Consider the following 20,111-nt stretch of genomic DNA (forward strand, 5'->3'; position numbering starts at 1 on the left):
TTATCAGAAACAGCTTTGCACTCTATACATAAGCAAACTACCTACCTGCATGATACTCAGCTGATCTCTTCATATTTAAAATAGGGTGCACTTCCAAATAGCCTGCTTGTTATATAGAAGCTTTTAGAAGTGTTTGGTTAATAATTAACAAAATGGTGCTTGGAGCTGCTGTTTTGTTTGCTGAGTTCTGTTGTTTTAAGCAATAGCTTAGACTATTTGAAGGTTATCTGATCTCATTCCTGTGGCCTCTTACTAATTTTCTGTGGATCAGCAATGAAAAAAAGCACACACCTGGCTAATTTGAATGACAGGCATGCCAGATGGTTGGCATAGCAAGGTAGTGGATTCATTTTGATTTGCTAATAAGATCTAATTAACATGGAAACAAAAAGCTAAAATGTGTTTTCTGCCTGACTTTGGCATGCCTTATTTTCACATGACACTCTTACTATCCCTATATTTCTGTTGCTACATAGGCTTGAATGGTTAACCATGTGCTGCTGTGCTTTGACCAAACCCACCACAGCAATGTGGTCTTAGAAGTAGGTGACATAATTTATGAATTAGAACCAGGCCATTCAGGTGTACTTTACACAAAGGATAGTAGATGTTGGAATTCCTCCACAAAAGGTGGTGGATTTTGTTCATTTTAAATCTGAGATCAATTTTTTTGAGAAGCAAAGTTATTAAGGGGTATGGGCCACAGATCAGCCATTTTCTCACTGAATGGGGCATTAGGGCTGAAGGGCCTATTCCTGTTCCTAAGGTCAGAAAAGTTAGACAACACAAGGTTTGTTCTCTGGCTAATATTGGTATACGCTTCAGCCAAGAAACAGTTTTATGTGGCCACGTTTGCTATGTGCAACACAGTAGTTAAATGTTGGCACAGATTTGTAATACTGGATCAAAATGAACTAAACTGAGAGATTGCTAACCAACCTATTCAGAGATGTCTTCAGCACATCAGGAGCATAGAACATTACAGTGCAGTGACTTTAACCTGGACCTTCTGCCCCAAAAGTATGGGCATTACCATCACACCACAAAACCACCGTGCAAATTGTGAAAGTTTTTTTAACAGCTTAAAGTCTGCTGTGGTTTAGCTGCTTCTTTAGTATTCAAGCAACTCACCATCTGTTAGAAGGCTTTACCCATCAAATCAGAAACATCAGCAAAACCTACTGATACTACCTACACAATTAACTTGCCGATTGAAGGGTGATAGGTAGTTTCTATCCAGTTTGTTATCAGCTACAATAAAAACAGAAAATGCTAGAAATACTTGGCCAGTCAGGCACCATCTGTGGAGAGAGAGCAATCTGGTTAAGTTTTCAGGTCATTGACTTTACTGAAAGGTGATTGATCTGAATCATTATCTATCTCTTTCTCTCTTTGTACTTGTGCCTGTACTGCTGAGTCTTCAAGTATATTCTATTTTTATTTCAGATTTCCAGCATCTGCAGTATTTTGCCTTTTTGTTATAACTCTAAAGAAAGAGAGTTTGTTTTTGATGTGTACTCTGATAAAATCCAGGACTAGGTTGGCTGTTTACAAACCAATCCTTATTGCCTATGAAGTGTTTTTTTGGTAAACCCGAATTTTTGTTCCTTGCATTTTGGTCAGTTTAAAGAAGTTTACAGTGATGATTCTTGCTGGTTTTGCCACAGACAAGTCAATAAGCAGATCCATGCCTATGTTTTTTACCAGTTGGAATAAGTGAAAATGTGGGCCTGAAATCCAAACTGATCTGAAGTTGGGCTGCTTTTCTAGGTGGTCCTAAGATTAAAACAGTGGAATTCAAGCTGCCCCAATATGTTGATTTTCATTCACGCTTACCTTCCCTCCCTGGGCACCATCTTTGGATGACATTGGCTCTGATCAAATTCCATGAATTTCATTTTGTTCAGATCAAACAATTGTTTCAAGAGTGAGTATCTAGTCCCCAAATGTGAAGAAGTCAACTCATTTCAGTTAATTTATTCACCAAACTCTTCTCTGGCACACTGTCCAAAGGCTTCCAACGCAACATACAAGGCTGAAGTAAAATTAATGTTTCAAGTTGGTTATCTAACTTCCAAACAAAAATGTAATATACAACTATTTTCTTGTGTTTTTCATTTACAGAATTCTGCACAGATATGAAATCTTGACTGTGCAAGTAAGAAAATAGGGCAAACCTATACAGGGTGAAGGCTTTGGAGATGTGCTAAATTTGTCCTTAGTTTATGATGGTGAAAAGGTTGCATCAATTTATCCTATGACCACTACAGTCAATATTGGACTGCACATTCCGTGTTTTTCTAAGCTGTCTCTTCAGTGACCAGTTAATTCCAAGGTGAATGCTGAGAGGGAGTGACACAGGCTTTCTCTGGTGCCATGAAGATCCATTTCAATGAATAATCTGTCCAGCTGAAATGAGTTATCTTTCTTCAGCTTAAACTGTGGTTAATGGGGTTTTTAACATTTCAGCATTGTGTGTGTCTCCAGGTAAGAAACAAATGGGGTAGGAGATTAGGAAATGGTGAGTATCAGTTCCCCGATATGTTTACATCTGACCATTTTGCTTACGTATACTGGCATGAGGTTCTCGTTCATGTAGGAGCACTTGACCCCATGTTGAAAGTTCAAGACAGAATCTGAGTTGCCAGTCAATCCAGATCATGTTATAATTCAGCTAGAGTTGTACCTCATACTTGCTGACCAGAGTAATGTTGACAACTGGTGTGGGGAAGCCCATTCCAAGATAGTTCCGCTGGGAAATGAGTGATTGGTGAGATGCAAACCACATCCGAGCAATAGCTGAGGTGATACCGTTGCAAAGTTTAATTATTGTAGTTGCAGACCTTCAAGTAGGGGAATTTTGGGTCACCGAGTTTGTAACTGAGTACTTGAGTTTGGGCACTTGTTGCTTAGTTAATAATCCTGCCTATAGATGTTACTAGTGTCAGCTAGCTGGCATAGTTTTATTTTCTGTAACTACAGTTGTTGCAGATGAGAATTGTTGATGAAAAGTTTCACTGGTAACTGGCTAATCTCAGCACAGGTTTTCTCTGCAATTACATGCCTCATCCTGTTCTTTTTTTGTTAAGGTTAATGTTCATGAAGAAAAGAAATATGGAAGAAGTCAATTGACAAGTTTTGTGTAATAATTGAAGCTCAGGAATAAGTGAAGCTGAATTGGGGAAAAAAAGAATGCATGCTAAAAAAAAAGACACGAAGTCCCACAAATAGAATGTGTGCAGTGTGTGAAGTGGGAAGATGAACCAAGTGAGAATTTGAAACTGAAGAATGAAGAAAAGAAATAGAATGAAGTTAAGATCAGAAGTATCTGGAATCAGAAAGCACTACGCTAAGTAATTTCTAGTCTGTTTATGTGTACGTGCGGGGCTTGCGGTAGTCTTCTGACTCCTTGAGTGAAACTTCACCCAAGGTGCTTCATATTTTGAGTGAAATTTGGTTAAATTAAGTGAGCATGAAGACAAGTTTAGCTTCTTGAATACTTTTACATATCAACTTATAATTTTGGATTGAATAATGATATCTTAATGAATTCACTCAAATCGTTCAGCTAACGTAAGCCCGTACCTGTATATTGTACGAAACGAAAAATGCATGCACTGTACAAACCAAGGTAGACAATTACTCACTAGGGCTGTTAGTGCATTCTAGGAAAGTATTTAATGCCTGAGCAATCCTAATTGAAACTGCACAGGCTAAACTGGGATACAAGTTAGGTTGCCTGTTTATTCCATTTCAGATACTTATAAAAGTTTAATCAGATGATACTTTAGTTAGTAGAACCATCTTTTAGACAAGTAAAATTTAACACAATTATCTTTGCATGTAGGATTCACGTTCTCCTTCTAAATCACCAAGTGGGAGTCCACGTGGATCTGGCAAGTCTGCTAGCCAGTCTCCAGAAAATTCTCCTGATCGTTCCCATTCCAGGGATGGATCAAGGCGCTCCAGGTCCAAATCTCGATCTCGTTCGAGATCCAAATCCAGGTGAGTACCTGCTTTATTTTGCAGCTTCAGTTGGTGTTTGTGTTTTTGGTCACTGTGGTCCAGAATCTGCCCCTCTTTTACTTGAGTGCTGCCCCTGTTACTGCTGTTCATAAAGGAAGTCCACATGTGCTAGTGCTTGGAGAAAACTTGTACCAAGCCATATAATTGCTTGCTTTGCATTAGCCATTTGACAAGGTATTCTGGAACAGTGGAGAAGAAGAGAGCAGGACAGGATTTGCCATTTTGATCAAATGAAGGGGCAGAAAGATTTGAAGTTATGTGCACAAAACAAAGGAAGGATTGAGAACGTGGTTAAAAAGTACAAAGAACCCTATGGTTATGTAGGAATAAAGTATATTTAACAAAAAAACCAAAGAAAATAAGGCAAACTTTGTAAAACTTATACTTGGCCTCCACTGAAGTGTTGTGTTCAATTCTGTGCCCTATGCTTTAGAAAGAATGTAAAGGCATAAAAGTGAGTTCTTCAAAAATTTTGCAGGAATGTTTCCAGGGATGAAAGGCTTTGGTAATATGGAATAATTGGAGAATCTGGGCTGCTCTGTGGAGAAGAGAAGGTTGAGAAGAGATTTGATAGCAGTGTTAAAAACTGAGGGGTTCAGACAGAAATTGTCGCTAGAAGTCAGGAATTGGAAGACAGCTATTCTGTTGAATGGCGAAAGAATCAAGTAACATGAGAAGAAAACTTGCACATGCAGGTGTGGTTAGGATCTGTAATACACACCCTATGGAATTGGTTCAATTCTGGCATCCAGTAGGAAATTGAATAAACATCTAAAGAGTGAATGTGCAGGGAGCTAAATGTTGCAGAGGCTGACACAAACATGATGCCCTGAGAAAAGTACGTGCCTTTGTTGTAACAATTCTAGAAAAGAATGATGATGCTGAGGACTCAAACTCAATCTGTGGAAGTTGAGGGGGATTATTTGCTGAGGGAGTGGTTGAACTGAATAGTATAGATACATTTTAAGGGAAAGCTAGTCAAACGAAGCTAAAAGGAATGGAAGGTTATATACGTATCTTCAGATGAGTAAAAAAATGGGAAATTTCCAGTGGAGCATTAATTTCATACGCTAAGAGGTGAATGATTATGAGGATATAGATGGGAATGTGGAATAATCAGATCAGCCGTGATCTCTCTGAATTGTGGATCAGGCTCTGGTCCACGTGCTTTAATCCTAACTTGTACGTGGGCCGGTTAGGCAGTATGGTCTGTTACTGCACTGTATAAGCTATATAATAAGTAGGAGATAGAGGAGTCTGTTTGTAGACGCATGAAAATGTTGCAAGAACTGGAGGATACTGATGGTGGAGTTCAGTAATCTCAATTTAGACTGGGATTGGAAAAGGGTCACAAACTTGATCTAGTGTTTTTGAGGAAGTTCCCAAAAAGTTTGAGGGCAAAGCAGTAGATGTTTACTTTAACTTCAGTAAGGCATTTGACAAAAGTTCCGCATGGTAGACTACTTACTAAGGTCATATGGAATTCAGGATGAGATCGCCAATTGGATACATAATTAGCTTAACAGCAGGTGGTGGAGGGTTGCTTTGAGAACTGGAGGCCTGTCACCAGCGGTGTTCTCCAGGGCTCGGTTCTGGGTCCTCTTTTGTCACTTATGTAGAACTTAGAAATTACAGCGCAGTGCAGGGCCTTTGGCCCTCGATGTTGTACCAATCTGGAGCCCGTCTAACCTACACTATTCCATTATCATTCATATGTTTATCCAATGTCCACTTAAATGCTCTTAAAGTTGGCGAGTCTGCTGTTGCAGGCAGGACATTCCATGTCCTTACTACTCGTAAGTAAAGAGTCTACCTCTGACTTCTGTCCTATATCCATCACCGCTCAATTTAAAGCTATATCCCCTCTTGTTAGCCGTCACCATCCGAGGAATAAGGCTGTCACTGTCCACCCTATCTAATCCTCTGATCATCTTGTATGTCTCTATGCCTCTTAACCTTCTCTCTAACAAAAGCAGCCTCAAGTCCCTCAGTCTTTGCTCATAAGACCTTCCCTCCATACCAGGCATCATCCTGATAAATCTCCTCTGCACCCTTTCTAATGTTTCCACATCCTCCCTATAATGCAGCGACCAGAACTATGCGCAATACTCCAAGTACAGCCACACCAGAGTTTTGTACAGCTGCACCATGACCTTACGGCTCCGAAACGCAATCCCTCTACCAGTAAAACCTAACATACCGTACACCTTCCTAAAAATCCTATCAACCTGGGTGGCAACTTTCGGGGATCTATGCATATGCTCATCCACGATACCAAGAATCTTACCATTAGCCCAGTACTCTGTATTCCTGTTACTCCTTCCCAAGTGAATCACCACACACTTGTCTGCATTAAACTCCATTTGCCACCCCTCAGCCCAGCTCTGCAGCTTATCTGTGTCCCTCTGTACAAGCAACATCCTTCCGCACTATCCACAACTCCAGCGACTTTAGTGTCATCCGCAAATTTACTAACTCATCCTTCTACACCCTCATCCAGGTAATTTATAAAAATGACAAACAGCTGTGGCCCCAAAACAGATCCTTGCAGTGCGCCACTAGTAACTGAACTCCAGGATGAACATTTCCCATTAACCACCACCCTCTGTCTTCATACAGCTAGCCAACTTCTGATCCAAACTGCTAAATCACCCTGAACCCCAAGCCTCCTTATTTTTTGCAGTAGCCTATTGTGAGGAACCTTATCAAAAGCTTTACAGAAATCCATAAACACCACACCACCTGCTTTACTCATTCATCTATTTGGTCACTGTCTCAAAGAACTCCTCAATAAGGTTTGTGAAGCACGATCTACCCTTCACAAAACCATGTTGACTATCCCTAATTAAATTATTCCTTTCTAAATGATTATAAGTCCTATCTCATGTAGTCCTTTCCAGCACTTTACCCATAACTGAAGTAAGGCTCACTGGTCTATAATTACCAGGGTTGTCTCTACTTCCCTTCTGGAACAAGGGGACAACATTTGCTGTCCTCCGGTCTTCTAGCACTATTCCTGTAGACAATGACAACATAAAGATAACGTAACGCTCCTGTATCTCAGTATTCTCCTCGACAACATTTGTCTTTTTCATGTGTGAATACCGATGAAAAATATTCATTTAGTGCCTATCTCTCCTATCTCTTCAGACTCCACGCACAACTTCCCACTACTGTCCTTGACTGGCCCTAATCTTACTCTAGTCATGCTTTAAATCCTCACATAACTATAGGGAGCTTTAGCGGTTTCCTTGATCCAACCTGCAAAAGACTTCTCATGTCCCCTCTTGGGTCTTCTTAGGTCTCTCTTTTGGTTCTTCCTGGCTAACTTGTAACTCTCAAGTGCCCTAACTGAGCCTTCACACCTCATCTTTACATGAGCCTCCTTCTTCCTCTTGACAAGAGATTCAACTTCTTTAGTAAACTGTGGTTCCCTCATTGACCTCTTCCTGCCTGCCTGACAGGTACATACTTATCAAGGACACGCAGTAGCTGTTCCATGAACAAGCTCCACATTTCAATTGTGCCCAGACCCTGAGATTTCCTTCACCATCCAATGCATCCTAAATCTTGTCTAGTCGCCTCATAATTGCCTTTTCCCCCAGCTATAACTCTTGCCCTGCAGTATATACCTGTCCCTTTCCATTGCTAAAGTAAGCATAACCGAATTGTGGTCAGTGCCACTGAGGTGCTCATCTACCTCCAAGTCTAACACCTGGCCTGGTTCATCACCCAGGGCCTAAATGATTTGGATGCGAATAATGAAAGGCATAGTTAGTAAGCTTGTGGGTGACACCAGAGTTGATGTTATAGTGGACAGTAAAGAAGGTTTTCAAAGATTACAAAGGGAACTTGAAATGGATCATTAGGCTGAAAGACCCTAGATGGAGTTCAATCTGGGTTAATGTAAGGTATTGCATTTTAGTACAGACAAGAGTAGGGCTTATACAGCTAATGGTAGGGGTTCACGTATATGCTTCTTTGAAGTTTGCATCACGCAGGCAGGGTAGTTAAAAAGATGTTTGGCATGCTTGCCTTCATCGCTCAGTCCATTGAATATAGGAGTTGGGTAGTCATGTTGAGGTTGTACAGGACATTGGTGAGGCATCTTCTGGAATATGGTGTCAAGTTCTGGTTGCCCAGTTGTAGGAAGGATATTAAATTGGTGAGGGTTCAGAAGATTTACTGGGGTGTTGCCAGACATGAAAGGTTTGATTAATAAAGAATGGCTAGATAGGCTGGGCCTCTTCACTGGAGTGAAGGGGTTTGATAGGTGACGGTATAGAAGTCTGTCTAGTAATAAGGGGTATTGATAGATATGGTAGTTGTCTTTTCCTTGGGTTGGGGAATTTCAAGACTAGAGGGCACGTATTCAAGGTGAGAGGAGGGATTTTAAGATGTGAGGGACAATTTTTAAAATAAAAGATGGTTCATGTGTAATGAACTTCCAGAGGAACTAGTGGATGCGGGTACAGAAACAACATTTAAAAGACATTTTGAATAGTAAGTGAATAGGAAATGTTTATGAATAGTATATGAGCTAGAAGCAGGCAGTTGGGACTAATTTAGTTTGGGATTACCCTAGTATTGTAGAATCCCCACAGTATGGAAATAGGCCATTCAGCCCAACAAGTCCCCACCAACCCTTGGAAAAGTGTCCCATCCAGACCCGTTCCCTGACCCTGTCCCAGTATTTCCCGTGGCTAATGCACCTAACCGACACATCCCTGAACACTATGGACAATTTAGCATGGCCAATTCTTCAAACCTGTACATCTTTGAACTCTGGGAGGAAACCGGAGCACCCACTGTAAGCCCACGTGGACATGGGAAGAGTGTGCAAACTCCACTGAGGCATTTGCACGAGTTGGAATGCCGTGCTTCTAGGAATTCTCATGTGTCTCTGTTTGGCTTGTCCTAGGATGGATGTGTTGTTCCAGTCAAAGTGGTGTCCTTCCTGATCTGTCTGTAAGAATACTAGTGATAGTGGGTCATGACTTTTTGTGGCTAATTGATGTTCATGTATGCTGGTGGCTAGCTTTCTGCCTGTTGGTCCAATGTAGTGTTTGTCACAGTCCTTGCAAGGTATTTTGTAAATGACGTTTGTTTTGCTTGTTGTCTGTATAGGGTCTTTTAAGTTCATTAGCTGCTGTTTTAGTGTGTTGGTGGGGTTGTGGGCTACCATGATGCCAAGAGGTCTGAGTAGTCTGGCATTCACTTCCGAGATGCCTTTGTAGGGGAGAGTGGTTGTGGTTTCTGGGCACGTTTTATCTGTTTGTTTGGGTTTGTTGCTGAGAAATCGGTGGACTGTGTTCATTGCGTACCTGTTCTTTTTGAATATGCTGTATAGGTGATTTTCTTCTGCTCTTCGTAGTTCCTCTGTGCTGCAGTGTGTGGTGGCTCATTGAAATAATGTTCTAATGCAGCTTTGTTTGTGGGTGTTGGGATGGTTGCTTCTGTAGTTCAGTATTTGGTCCGTATGTGTTGTTTTCCTGTAGACGCTGGTTTGAAGTTCCCCATTGACTGTTCGCTCTACTGTGACATCTAGGAATGGCAGTTTGTTGTTGTTTTCTTCCTCTTTTGTGAATGTTATGCCAGTAAGGGTATTACTGATGGTCTTGAAGGTTTCCTCTTATTTGTTTTGTTTAGTGATGACAAAGGTGTCATCCATGTAGCGGACCCAAAGTTTGGGTTGGATGATTGGCAGAGCTGTTTGTTTGAGTCTCTGCATTATTGCCTCTGCTAAGAACCCTGATATCGGACATCCCATGAATGTTCCATTGGTTTGTCTGTAGGTTTTGTTATTGAAAGTGAAGTGGGTGGTAAGGCATAGGTCCACGAGCTTGATGTTGTCACTGCTGATTGCACACATTGCACACATCCATCCTGGGACAAGCCAAACAGAGACACCCATGAGAATTCCTAGAAGCATGGCATTCCAACCGGAACTCCATCAACAAACACACTGATTTGGAGCCCATCTACCACCCTCTGAGAAAAAGAACAGGAAATAACATGACCAACAGAGGAAATGACATCACCAACCCAAGGAAACCTAAACCGATAAATAGAAAGCGGGACATAACAACAGCGCTTCACCGGAGGCTCACTGATGATGTTACCTAGAATGGTGACGAAACGTCTGAAAACGAACCTTCCAGCTCAGCGAGCAAACTACACCCAGAACCTCAACCTGCGCTACAAATCTTCTCAAAGCTTGCTACTACCCTTAGCACTAATCCAGTTTGTGATTCATCTCATTAAATTTCCCAGAATTCGATGTGCTTTAACCTTCTCAATAAGTCTCCCATGAGGGACCTTGACAACAGTTTTGCTCAAGTCCATATGATCTTGACTCCCTAAAGCCTATCCACCATCTACAAGACGCAAGTAGCGAGTGTGGTCGAATACTTCCCATTTGCCTGGATAAGTGCATCCATGTATTTTAACCCTCTCATTAAGTCTACCACATGCTAAAAGCCCTATTCTTTCTCCTCATCCAGCCCTGATTGTCCTAGACATCCAGAGCTCTCTGAATTTGTTGTTCCTACACTTCACTGTAAACGGTGAACTTTGGATCTGTCGTCTCCCCAGCATCTCTTTGAGGGATGCCCTGCTGTAGACTTAGCCCCTAGAAGCCAGTCCATGCCTGCTGTAAGCAGATCTTGCTTTATTTTACTAAAATCTGCCATCTCCCAGTCCAAAGCTATCTTTTGGAGGCCATCTTTTTCCTTGTTCAGAACAAATTTGAACCATATGTTGCGATTGCCATCTCTTAAATGTTCCCCAACTACCACATCAAACATTTGCCCACCTTCTTTCCCCAGAACTAGCTCCAGCACTCTGCTGTCCCTTGTTCGCCTTCCCTGTATTGACACAAAATACTCCCCAGGCCACATTTCAAGAAACCCACCCCTCTTAAACCCTTAACACTATGACTAGCCCTGTTTGTTAGTAAAGTTGAAACACCTAATATAATTGCCTGATCATTACTCTTGCACGAACTGCCTACGTATTTGCCCCTCTATTTCCTGCTCTTTAGGTACTTATAGTATCTGGGGTTGAGAGTGTAGATAATAGACAAGGAAGGAAGAGTTCATAGTCTGGTATTGTTAAACTTGATGTTGAGCTCTTAAAACTGAAAGGTACTTAGGTGGAAGATTGCTCCTCCAGCTTCTATTCAGCTCTGGAACACTGCAGCAGGCCTGAGATGTAATTTGTCTGAATTTGTTTCACACCTCCAGCATCTGCAGTTCTTTGTTTTATTTAATCTGTTTGATGATTGATCCTTTATATTGAATCCAATCCGGGGGAATGCTGACTTTCGAAACATATATCTGGTCTCTGAAAAGTAGACATCATGGCCTGGATCTCTTGTGGTGCAGCAGTTGTTGTCAAATTGCCACTGTGCTCAAACATGTCTATGCCTTTTGCTGTTCGACATTTCATGCAAGGTTTGAGCGCAGCATTCCCCCTTCCCAAAAAAAAAGTACTTCCTCACAGTGCTGTAACTTGAGAATATCTGAGTAGCAATGTATTTTGTATTTCATCTGGATTGAAGGCTAACCTGATTCTAAGGAATGATGTTGCTGGCTAAGGTTATGATCCCTGCTGGAGTGAGTGGCTTTAATCTGGTATATGTCCATTCGTAATATCTGTCATTTTGAAAAGAGACTTGGAAAGGCATATTTGAAGACTTCAAAGAATGCAAATATATTTGAATTTTTTTTCTTCAGCATAGAAAGAAAGAATGCAGCCTTGCCTCCTTTCTTCAGAATAACTACTTTTTTTTTAATATCTTGCACAAGAATTAACAACGCATTGATTCACCAGGTCTGTATCCCGGAGGAGTTCTCGGAGACGTTATTCAAGGTCTCGATCACGCTCTCGTTCGCGCCGTAGAAGATCCAGAAGCAGGTCTTACAGCCCTGATTATAGGCGCCGCCGTAGTCATAGCCGATCTCCAATGTCAAATCGGAGGCGTCATATTGGCAATCGGGTATAAATTAATTCTAATTTTTTTCCTGTTTACTTAGTATGATTAATTTTCCCTTTAAGTGACAGATGTGCACAGCCACTCCAATGACAATTATAACTGTAGTTTCTGTTCCAGAAGTCATGATCATGCGCAGACCTCAGGCCCACAGGTGGAGAAAGTTAGGAATGCTGCGTAGGATATAGTTGAGGTTTCATGTCTCACATGAGTTCATTCTTACCAGTTAATAAGACCATAAGACAGAGGAGCAGAAATTAGACCATTCGGCCTATCGAGTTTGCTCCGCCATTCATTCATGGCTGATAACTTACTCAACCCCATTCTCCTACTTTCTCCCCGTAACCCTGGATCCCCTTGACAATTGAGAACCTATCTATCTCAGTCTTAAAAGTAGTCACCGACCTGGCCTCCACAGCCTTCTCTGACCGTGAATTCCATTGATTCACCACTCTGTGGCTGAAGAAGTTTCTCCTTGTCTCCGTTCTAATAGGTCCTCCCTTTACTCTACTCTAAGGCTGTGCCTTCGGGTCCTAGTCTCTCCTACCAATGGAAGCATCTTCCCAACGTCCACTCTGTATACACTTCACTTCAGTATTCTGAAAGTTTCAATTAGATCCCCCCTCATCTCTCTAAACTCCAATGAGTATAGATTAGATTCCCTACAGTGTGGAAACAGGCCTTTTTGGCCCAACAAGTCTACGCTGCCCCTTGGAGCATCCCACTCAGACCCATCCCCCTATAACCCATACACCCCTGAATACTACGGGCAATTTAGCATGGCCGATCCACCTAGCCTGCGCATCTTTGGACTGTGGGAGGAAACTGGAGCACCCGGAGGAAACCCCTGCGGACATAGAGAGAATGTGCAAACTCCGCACAGACGGTTAGCCGAGGCTGGAATCAAACCCGGGCCCCTGGAGTTGAGGCTGCAGTGCTAGCCACTGAGCCACTGTGCTGCCCCATAGTCCCAGAGACCTCAAATGTTCCTCATATGTTAAGTTTTCCATTCCTGGGACCATTCTCATGAACCTACTCTGAGCCCGCTCCACGGCTGTTGCCTCCTTCCTGAGTTATGGGACCCAAAACTGCACACAGTCCCCCAAATGTGGCCTGGCCAGAGTCTTTTAAAGCCTCAGTAATACATCCCTGCTCTTTATTCAAGTCCTCTCTAAACAAATGCCAACATTGCATTTGCCTTCCTGACTACTGACTCAACCTGCAAGTTTACCTTGAGAGAATCCTGGACTAGAACTCCCAAGTCTCTTTGTACTTTAGATTTCAGATTTTTCTCCCCATTTAGAAAATAGTCAATTATTCTACTTACCAAAGTGCACAACCTTACACTTTCCCACATTGTGCTCCATCTGCCACTTCTTTGCCCTAACCTGTCCAAATCCTTCTGCAGTTTCACCACTACCTCGATACTACTTGTCCCTCCACCTATCTTTGTATTGTCTGCAAACTTAGCCAGAATGCCCGCAGTTACCTCATCTAGATCATTAACGTATCAAGTGAAAAGTTGTGGTGCCAAGACTTACCCTTGCAGAACACCACATGTCACCAGCTACCATCCTGAGAAAGACCCTTTTATCCCCACTCTCTGCTTTCTGCCAGACAGCCACTCTTCATCCATGCTAGTACCTTGCCTCTAACACCACTGGCCCTTGTCTTACTCAGCAGCCTCTGTGCAGAACCTTGGTAGATAACATCCATTGGCTCTCCTCTGTCTACCCTGCTTGTTAGCTCCTCAAAGAAGTCTAGCAGATTTGTCAGTCATGACCTCCCCTCCTTTACCATACTCTTCCAAATAGTCAGAAATCTCATCTGCACAATAGAGATTTCAAAATCTTACCCACAACGGAGAATAGGCTCATCGACCTGTAATTTTGTCTTTTGCTTTACTCCCTTTTTGAACAGGGGTGCCACATTAGTGATTTTTCCAGTCTGCTTGGACCCTCCCTGACTCTAGCAATTCCTGAAAGGAATTAAGGCTTCCGTTATCTCTTCAGCTGCCTCCTTTAGAACTCTGGGGTGTAGTCCATCTGGTCTGGGTGATTTATCCGCCTTCAACCCAATCAGTTTTACTGGCACCTCTTCCTTGGTGATGGCCACTATACTCTGCTCTGCCCCCTGACTCTCTTGAATTTTAGGGAGATTACTCATGTCTTCCACCGTGAAGACTGATGCAAAGTAATTATTCAGTTCCTCAGCCATTTCCTTGATCTCCACTACTATCTCTCACTGTCATTTTCCAGTGGTCCAATGTCCATTTTGCCTCTTTTGCCCTTTATATAGCTAAAGAAACTCTTACAGTCTTCCTTTTATGTTACTGGCCAGCTTACCCTCATATGTAATCTCTCTCCTTATTTCTTGTTGCCCTCTGGTCATTGTAAGTTTCCTAATCCTCTGGTTTCCCACTACTCTTTGCCATCTCACAGGATTCGAGAGAAATCTCTTCACTCGGAGGGCAGTTGGAAAATGGAGCTTGCTGCCTCATGATCTGAGGCAGATGTTCATTTAAGAGAATGCTGCATAAGCAGCAGATCGTACAGCAGTCTTGGAAGAACAGAAATAGGTGGCCAGGAGGTAGAGATGGGTGTTGACAGATTGCATGAATTGAATATTTTTGTATTATATTGCTAATGGGGTAGCATGAGAAATGGCAGCTCGAAGATAAATCCATGGAGGATCCCAGAGCCAATGATGGAGAGGGAAGAGAAACCATGGCAAAAGACTCGAGCTGCCTTTAGATAAGGAGGAAATCCAAGTGAGACAGCTGTGGAATGGCTTTCGAGGAAGTGATAAGGTTAAACATCTGACAGATTAAAAAGAACATGGGATAGTTTGCCTTTGAAGTAGTTAGACATCTGATAGCATTTGATACTTTGATCAGGGCTATTTAGCTACCAAGTGGTGTGTCCCCTAGTAATTGACCCCTCCACTCTCGTGAAAAAGCCTCCTACTTTCCACTCTATCCATGTTGTTCACAATCTTCTTAATCTTCAATTAGATAGCCCCTCAACCTCCTGTGTTCCATTGAAAACAAATCCAGTCTATCCAACTTTTCTTTGTAGCTAAAATTTGCTAGTAAATCTTGGTAAACCTTTTCTGTACCTTCTCCAAAGCATCCATGTCCTTCTGGTAGCGTGGTGACCGGAACAGAATGCAGTATTCCAAGTGTGCCTACGTAAAGTTCTCTCAAGTTGCAGCATAATGTGCCTATCGTTATACTCAGTGCCCCTGCCAATGAAGGCAAGCATGCCATAGGCCTTATTTTACTCCCTTGTCTACCTGTGCTGCCACATTCAGTGATCTGTGGACCTGGACACCCATGTCTCTCTGCAAATCAAAAGTCCTCAGGATTCTGCCATTTACTGTATAATTTCCACCTAATTGACTTTGCAAAATGCATCACCTTTCGTTTGTCCAGTTTAAACTCCATCTGCTGTCTTTCTGCCCGTGCATCTAACTGATCTATATCCTGCACTGTCCTTTGACGATCCTCCTCACCATCTACTATTCGATCAATCTTTGTATCATCTGCAAACGTACTAATTAGACAATGTGAGTTTACTCCTACCCATAAATCTAATGGGATTTGAAAGAGATCTGTTCACTCAGGGCATTTGGAATATGGAGCTCGCTGCCTCGTGAGCTGTTTTCCTCCAAATCATTTATGCAGACCATGAACAGCAGAATTCCCAGCACTGATCCCTGTGGAGCACCATGAGTCACAACCCTCCATTCTGAAAAGCATCCTTCCACTGCTAACCTCTGTCTCCTCTGATTAAGCCAGTTCCGTATCCATCTTGGCTTAGAGACAAAAGAACTGCAGGTACTAGAATCCCAAGGTAGGTAACCAGGAGGCTGAAAGAACACAGCAGGCTAAGCAGCATCTGGAGGAATGGAGCAGTTAGCATTTTGGGTAGTACCTGTCTTCAGGACTGAGTGCAGGAGGACAGGAGTGGCAGATAAAGTCTGTTTGCTACACGCACACACCTGCCCGCCCACCCCTGAATGCTGCCTGCCCTGCTGTGTTCTTCTAGCCGCCTGTTTGTCTACCCTGTAGCCATCTTGTCAGCTCACCCTGATCCCGTGTGACCTTTTGTACCAGCCTTCCATGAGGGACCTTTTCAAAGGCTTTACTGACGTCCATGTAGGCAACGTCAACTGTTTTCCCTCATCAATCATCTTCAACATCACTTAAAAAAATCTATCAAGTTAGTGAGACATGACCTCCCCTGCGCAAAACCATGCTGCCTATCACTAATATATCCATTTGCTTCGAAATGCATGTAGATGCTGTCCCTGAGAATCTTTTCAATAACCTCCCTACTTCTGACATGAAGCTCACAAGCCTGTAATTTCCTTCATTATCCCTGCTACTTTTCTTAAACAATGGAGCACTACTGTTTATTCTCCAGTCCTCTGGGACCTCATTTGTAGCCAAAGAGAGTGCAAAGATGTCTGTCACTGCTCCAGCAATTTGTTCTCTTGCCTCCCTAAATATTCTGGAATAGATCCCCACAGGACCCAGGGACTTGCCTACCTTAGTATTTTTTTCAGACACACAACACCTTTTTCTTTTTAATAGCAACTTGGTTTAGAAATTTGATTTTTGATACCCTGAGTTCACCCTCCACCAATTCCTTGTCTTTAGTGAATGCCAACACTGTATTTGTTTAGGATCTTACTGACCTCTTCTGGCTCCACACTGATTCCCTCCTTTGTCCTTGAGGGGACCGACCGTTTCCCTGGCTACCCTGTTGTCTATGGAGAAAAGGCCTTGGGATTCTCCTTAATCCTGTTTGATTAAAAACTTTTCTTGACACCTCCCCGCCCCCCACCTTTTTTTGTAGCCCTTCTAATTCCTTGTTTCAGTTCTTTCCTAATTGCCTTTTACTTCAAGGACTTCATTAGTTCCCATCCTACTCTACCTTAGATATGACCTTGGTCAAAAAGAAAAAGGAAGCATAACATCCCTGGTCATCCAAGGCTCGCATGACCATTCTTGTGAGAACATAACACACTCCTGAACTCTTACCAGCTGCAGTTTGAAATATTCCCATGTCCAATGTGAATTTCCCCCCTCACAGCCACCTTCAATCAAATTTCTTTAGTTCCTACCCGGTGTTGTTGTAGTTTGCCCCTGCCACCCCCCCCCCCCCCCCCCCCCCCCCAACCAAACTTAACACCTTTTACCCAAGGGCTACTATTATCCCTATCCATGAGTGGCTTGAAACCAATGGTATTATGGTCACTACTCCCAAAAGACACTTTCTCTCTCCCGCCCCCAACTGAAACTGCACTTACCTGGCCAGCCTCATTTCCCAAAACCAGGTCCAGTATTATCCCTTCCACGGTTTACATGCTATCAAGAAATCCTCCTGAATGGACCTTACAAATTCTGCAGCTTCTAAGCCCTTAACACGAAGTGAGCCCCTTTCAGTATCAAGGAAATTAAAATCCCTCACTACAACAACCTGTTGTTTGTACATCTTTCCAAAATCTGTCTACATACTTTCTCCTTTATCTCCCGCTTGTGACTTACCTCCAACATCGATTTCATCTTTCCTATTCCTGAGTTCTGCCCATATTGCTTCACTGCTCGAGTCCTCTGTGTCCGCCCTCAGTACAGCTGTGAGATACTCCTTTACCAGTAATGCAACTCCCCACCCCTTTACACCCTTTTGTATGATAGCTTTAGTATCTGAATGAAATTGGAAAAAAAAACCAAATAGACTTTCACTTCAGCTATGGTATTTCAAATTCAAAAGACCAAATTAATTGTAATTACTCTGGATGTCTTGTGGTGCAACAGTTTGTGTAGTTATCAATCTTTTTAAATTTAAGCTTTCCTTTATGAAACCTGAAAACAGCGAACAATCTTTTTGAGATTTTTGACTTTTAAAGTTTGTTTCCACTGAGAGCTGACTTGGCATTAAATTCAAATGGACCCATAAAATAGAATTGAAAGGGTTATTGAACAAATATTAGACACTTCAAATGAACACAGTTCTCTGAGTAAAATTTTGTTAAATTTCAGCTAAGCCTATTGAAGTATATTAGTGTATTTATTGGGCACTGCAGTTCTGCTTTAAAACTAGTTTCTATTGCTTAGCTGAATAGTTTTGTTGCGGAGAATTCTGCCTGTGACCAAACTGTGGTTTTTCTGAGGGACTTTTGCCTCTCGACTCAACCATTTGTGTTTTGAGTCCTTTTCCAGGACCTGAGCAGAATGTCCTAGACTTGCACATCATTGCAGTACTGATGGAGTATTGCACTTAGAAATCCCAACTTTAGGGTCGACCTTAAACTGAGGCCTCCTCTGGTGAACCCATGGCACAATTTGAAAGAAGAGCAGTATGAAAGCACCCTTAAATTCAAAGATATTTCCTCTGGGAAATACTTGTATTTATGGTGTTTTCATATTGCCATTTGATCAATATTCGGCCTTAACTGCTTCACATCAGTACTAAATCTAAACCTTAATGATGCTAGAATGAAATACCTCAGAAATGGTGACTGAGGGATAAATAGATGCAATATTGTAATATAATGTCTTTGCTTCTCTGAAGAGCTTTGCTCTACTAATTCAGTATGTGCATTCTATGTTTAGGCTAACCCTGACCCCAACACTTGTCTGGGAGTTTTTGGATTAAGTCTGTATACCACTGAGCGAGACCTGCGAGAGGTCTTTTCGAGGTATGGTCCACTTGCAGGTGTTAATGTCGTGTATGATCAACAGTCAAATCGCTCCAGAGGCTTTTCTTTTGTCTACTTTGAAAATGTCGATGATGCCAAAGAGGTAAGAGTATAAAGAAGTGCTGTTTAAACTGACAAAAGCTTTCAGCAACACCATCAGGTTGTACTAAAACCTTGTTTGTAGAGCAGTGACTGAGCATAATTAAACTTCTGTTCCATGAAATACCCAGTATAAAAGCTTTGATTTTCCAGTTCGCTTAATATTAGACACATTTGGGTTTATGGAGTTTCATTTTAAATGCTTCTGAAATTCCTTTTGATAGGCTAAAGAGCGGGCCAATGGAATGGAATTGGATGGACGCAGGATTCGTGTTGATTTCTCAATTACTAAAAGAGCTCACACACCTACCCCTGGAATCTACATGGGAAGACCAACTTAGTAAGTTTTGATTTGGCATTTTTCTAAAAGAGATGATATAAAAATCATTGTGTGTAAAAATGCATGCTAACCATATCTGTAATCTAGCCTTCAAATAAATGGCTTGTAATAAACATGGATAGGAAGAAAATCATTGAGTTCTGTGAAGTTTGTGAATACTGTAGAAATATGGTAATTTAACTTGTTACACAGGGAGTGTAGATTTAATCTTCCTTCTTAGAACTAAAAGTCTGACTTAGCATTGTTTGAACAGCCAACTACACGATCTTTCTCAACTTGTGGCAAAATTGTATTGACGTGAATAAGACTAAGTTAATGTGTGGTTTCATCTTGTAAACCAATGTCCTACCCCTTTTATTGTACAAGCATTCCTCCGAAGTGCCCTGAGTCAGTTGACATTGTCTTGTTAGAACATTAAAAAGCGTTCCCTATTATATCATTAATGTTCTGATGTTTGCTTTTATGTCACTTGCCAGGAGGTTACATCAGGAAGAACATAAACGCTTTAATGAAATCTGTCTCCCTCATTCCGGAACTTGGCACAGATTGATTAGATTAGACTCCCTACAACGCGGAAACAGGCCCTTCGGCCCAACAAGTCCACACTGCCCCTTGGTGCATCCCACCCAGACCCATCCCCCTGTAACTCTCACACCCCTGAACACTGCGGGCAACATAGCATGGCCAATCCACCTAGCCTGCACATCCTTTGGACTGTGGGAGGAAACTGGAGCACCCGGAGGAAACCCCCGCGGACACAGGGAGAATGTGCAAACTCCGCACAGACAGTTACCCGAGGCTAGAATCCAACCCAGGTCCCTGACGCTGTGAGGCTGCAGTGCTAACTGCTGTGTTTAAATAATTGCTATCAGTGAATGATTGTTTCTGTTGTGTTATCCTGTTTATAAAAATTAGAAGCTGGAATAGACCATACCTCCAAGCCTG

At 42.2% G+C, this 20,111-nt stretch overlaps 1 protein-coding gene across 10 annotated transcripts in view; it reads left to right on the forward strand.

Annotated features, from left to right (window-relative positions):
* The window catches only part of tra2b (transformer 2 beta homolog), a 40,165-nt gene that overhangs the window by 8,914 nt on the left and 11,140 nt on the right, over positions 1-20,111 (forward strand). For all 10 annotated transcript variants that reach the window (XM_048534008.2, XM_048534010.2, XM_048534011.2 and 7 more), the window contains 4 exons: positions 3,848-4,005; positions 11,860-12,025; positions 18,642-18,830; positions 19,051-19,166. In XM_048534008.2, coding sequence (XP_048389965.2) covers positions 3,848-4,005; positions 11,860-12,025; positions 18,642-18,830; positions 19,051-19,166 — 629 coding nt within the window. The remainder of the gene's footprint in view (positions 1-3,847; positions 4,006-11,859; positions 12,026-18,641; positions 18,831-19,050; positions 19,167-20,111) is intronic.

Source organism: Stegostoma tigrinum, chromosome 7 (assembly GCF_030684315.1).
Source record: "Stegostoma tigrinum isolate sSteTig4 chromosome 7, sSteTig4.hap1, whole genome shotgun sequence".
NCBI lineage: Eukaryota > Metazoa > Chordata > Chondrichthyes > Orectolobiformes > Stegostomatidae > Stegostoma > Stegostoma tigrinum.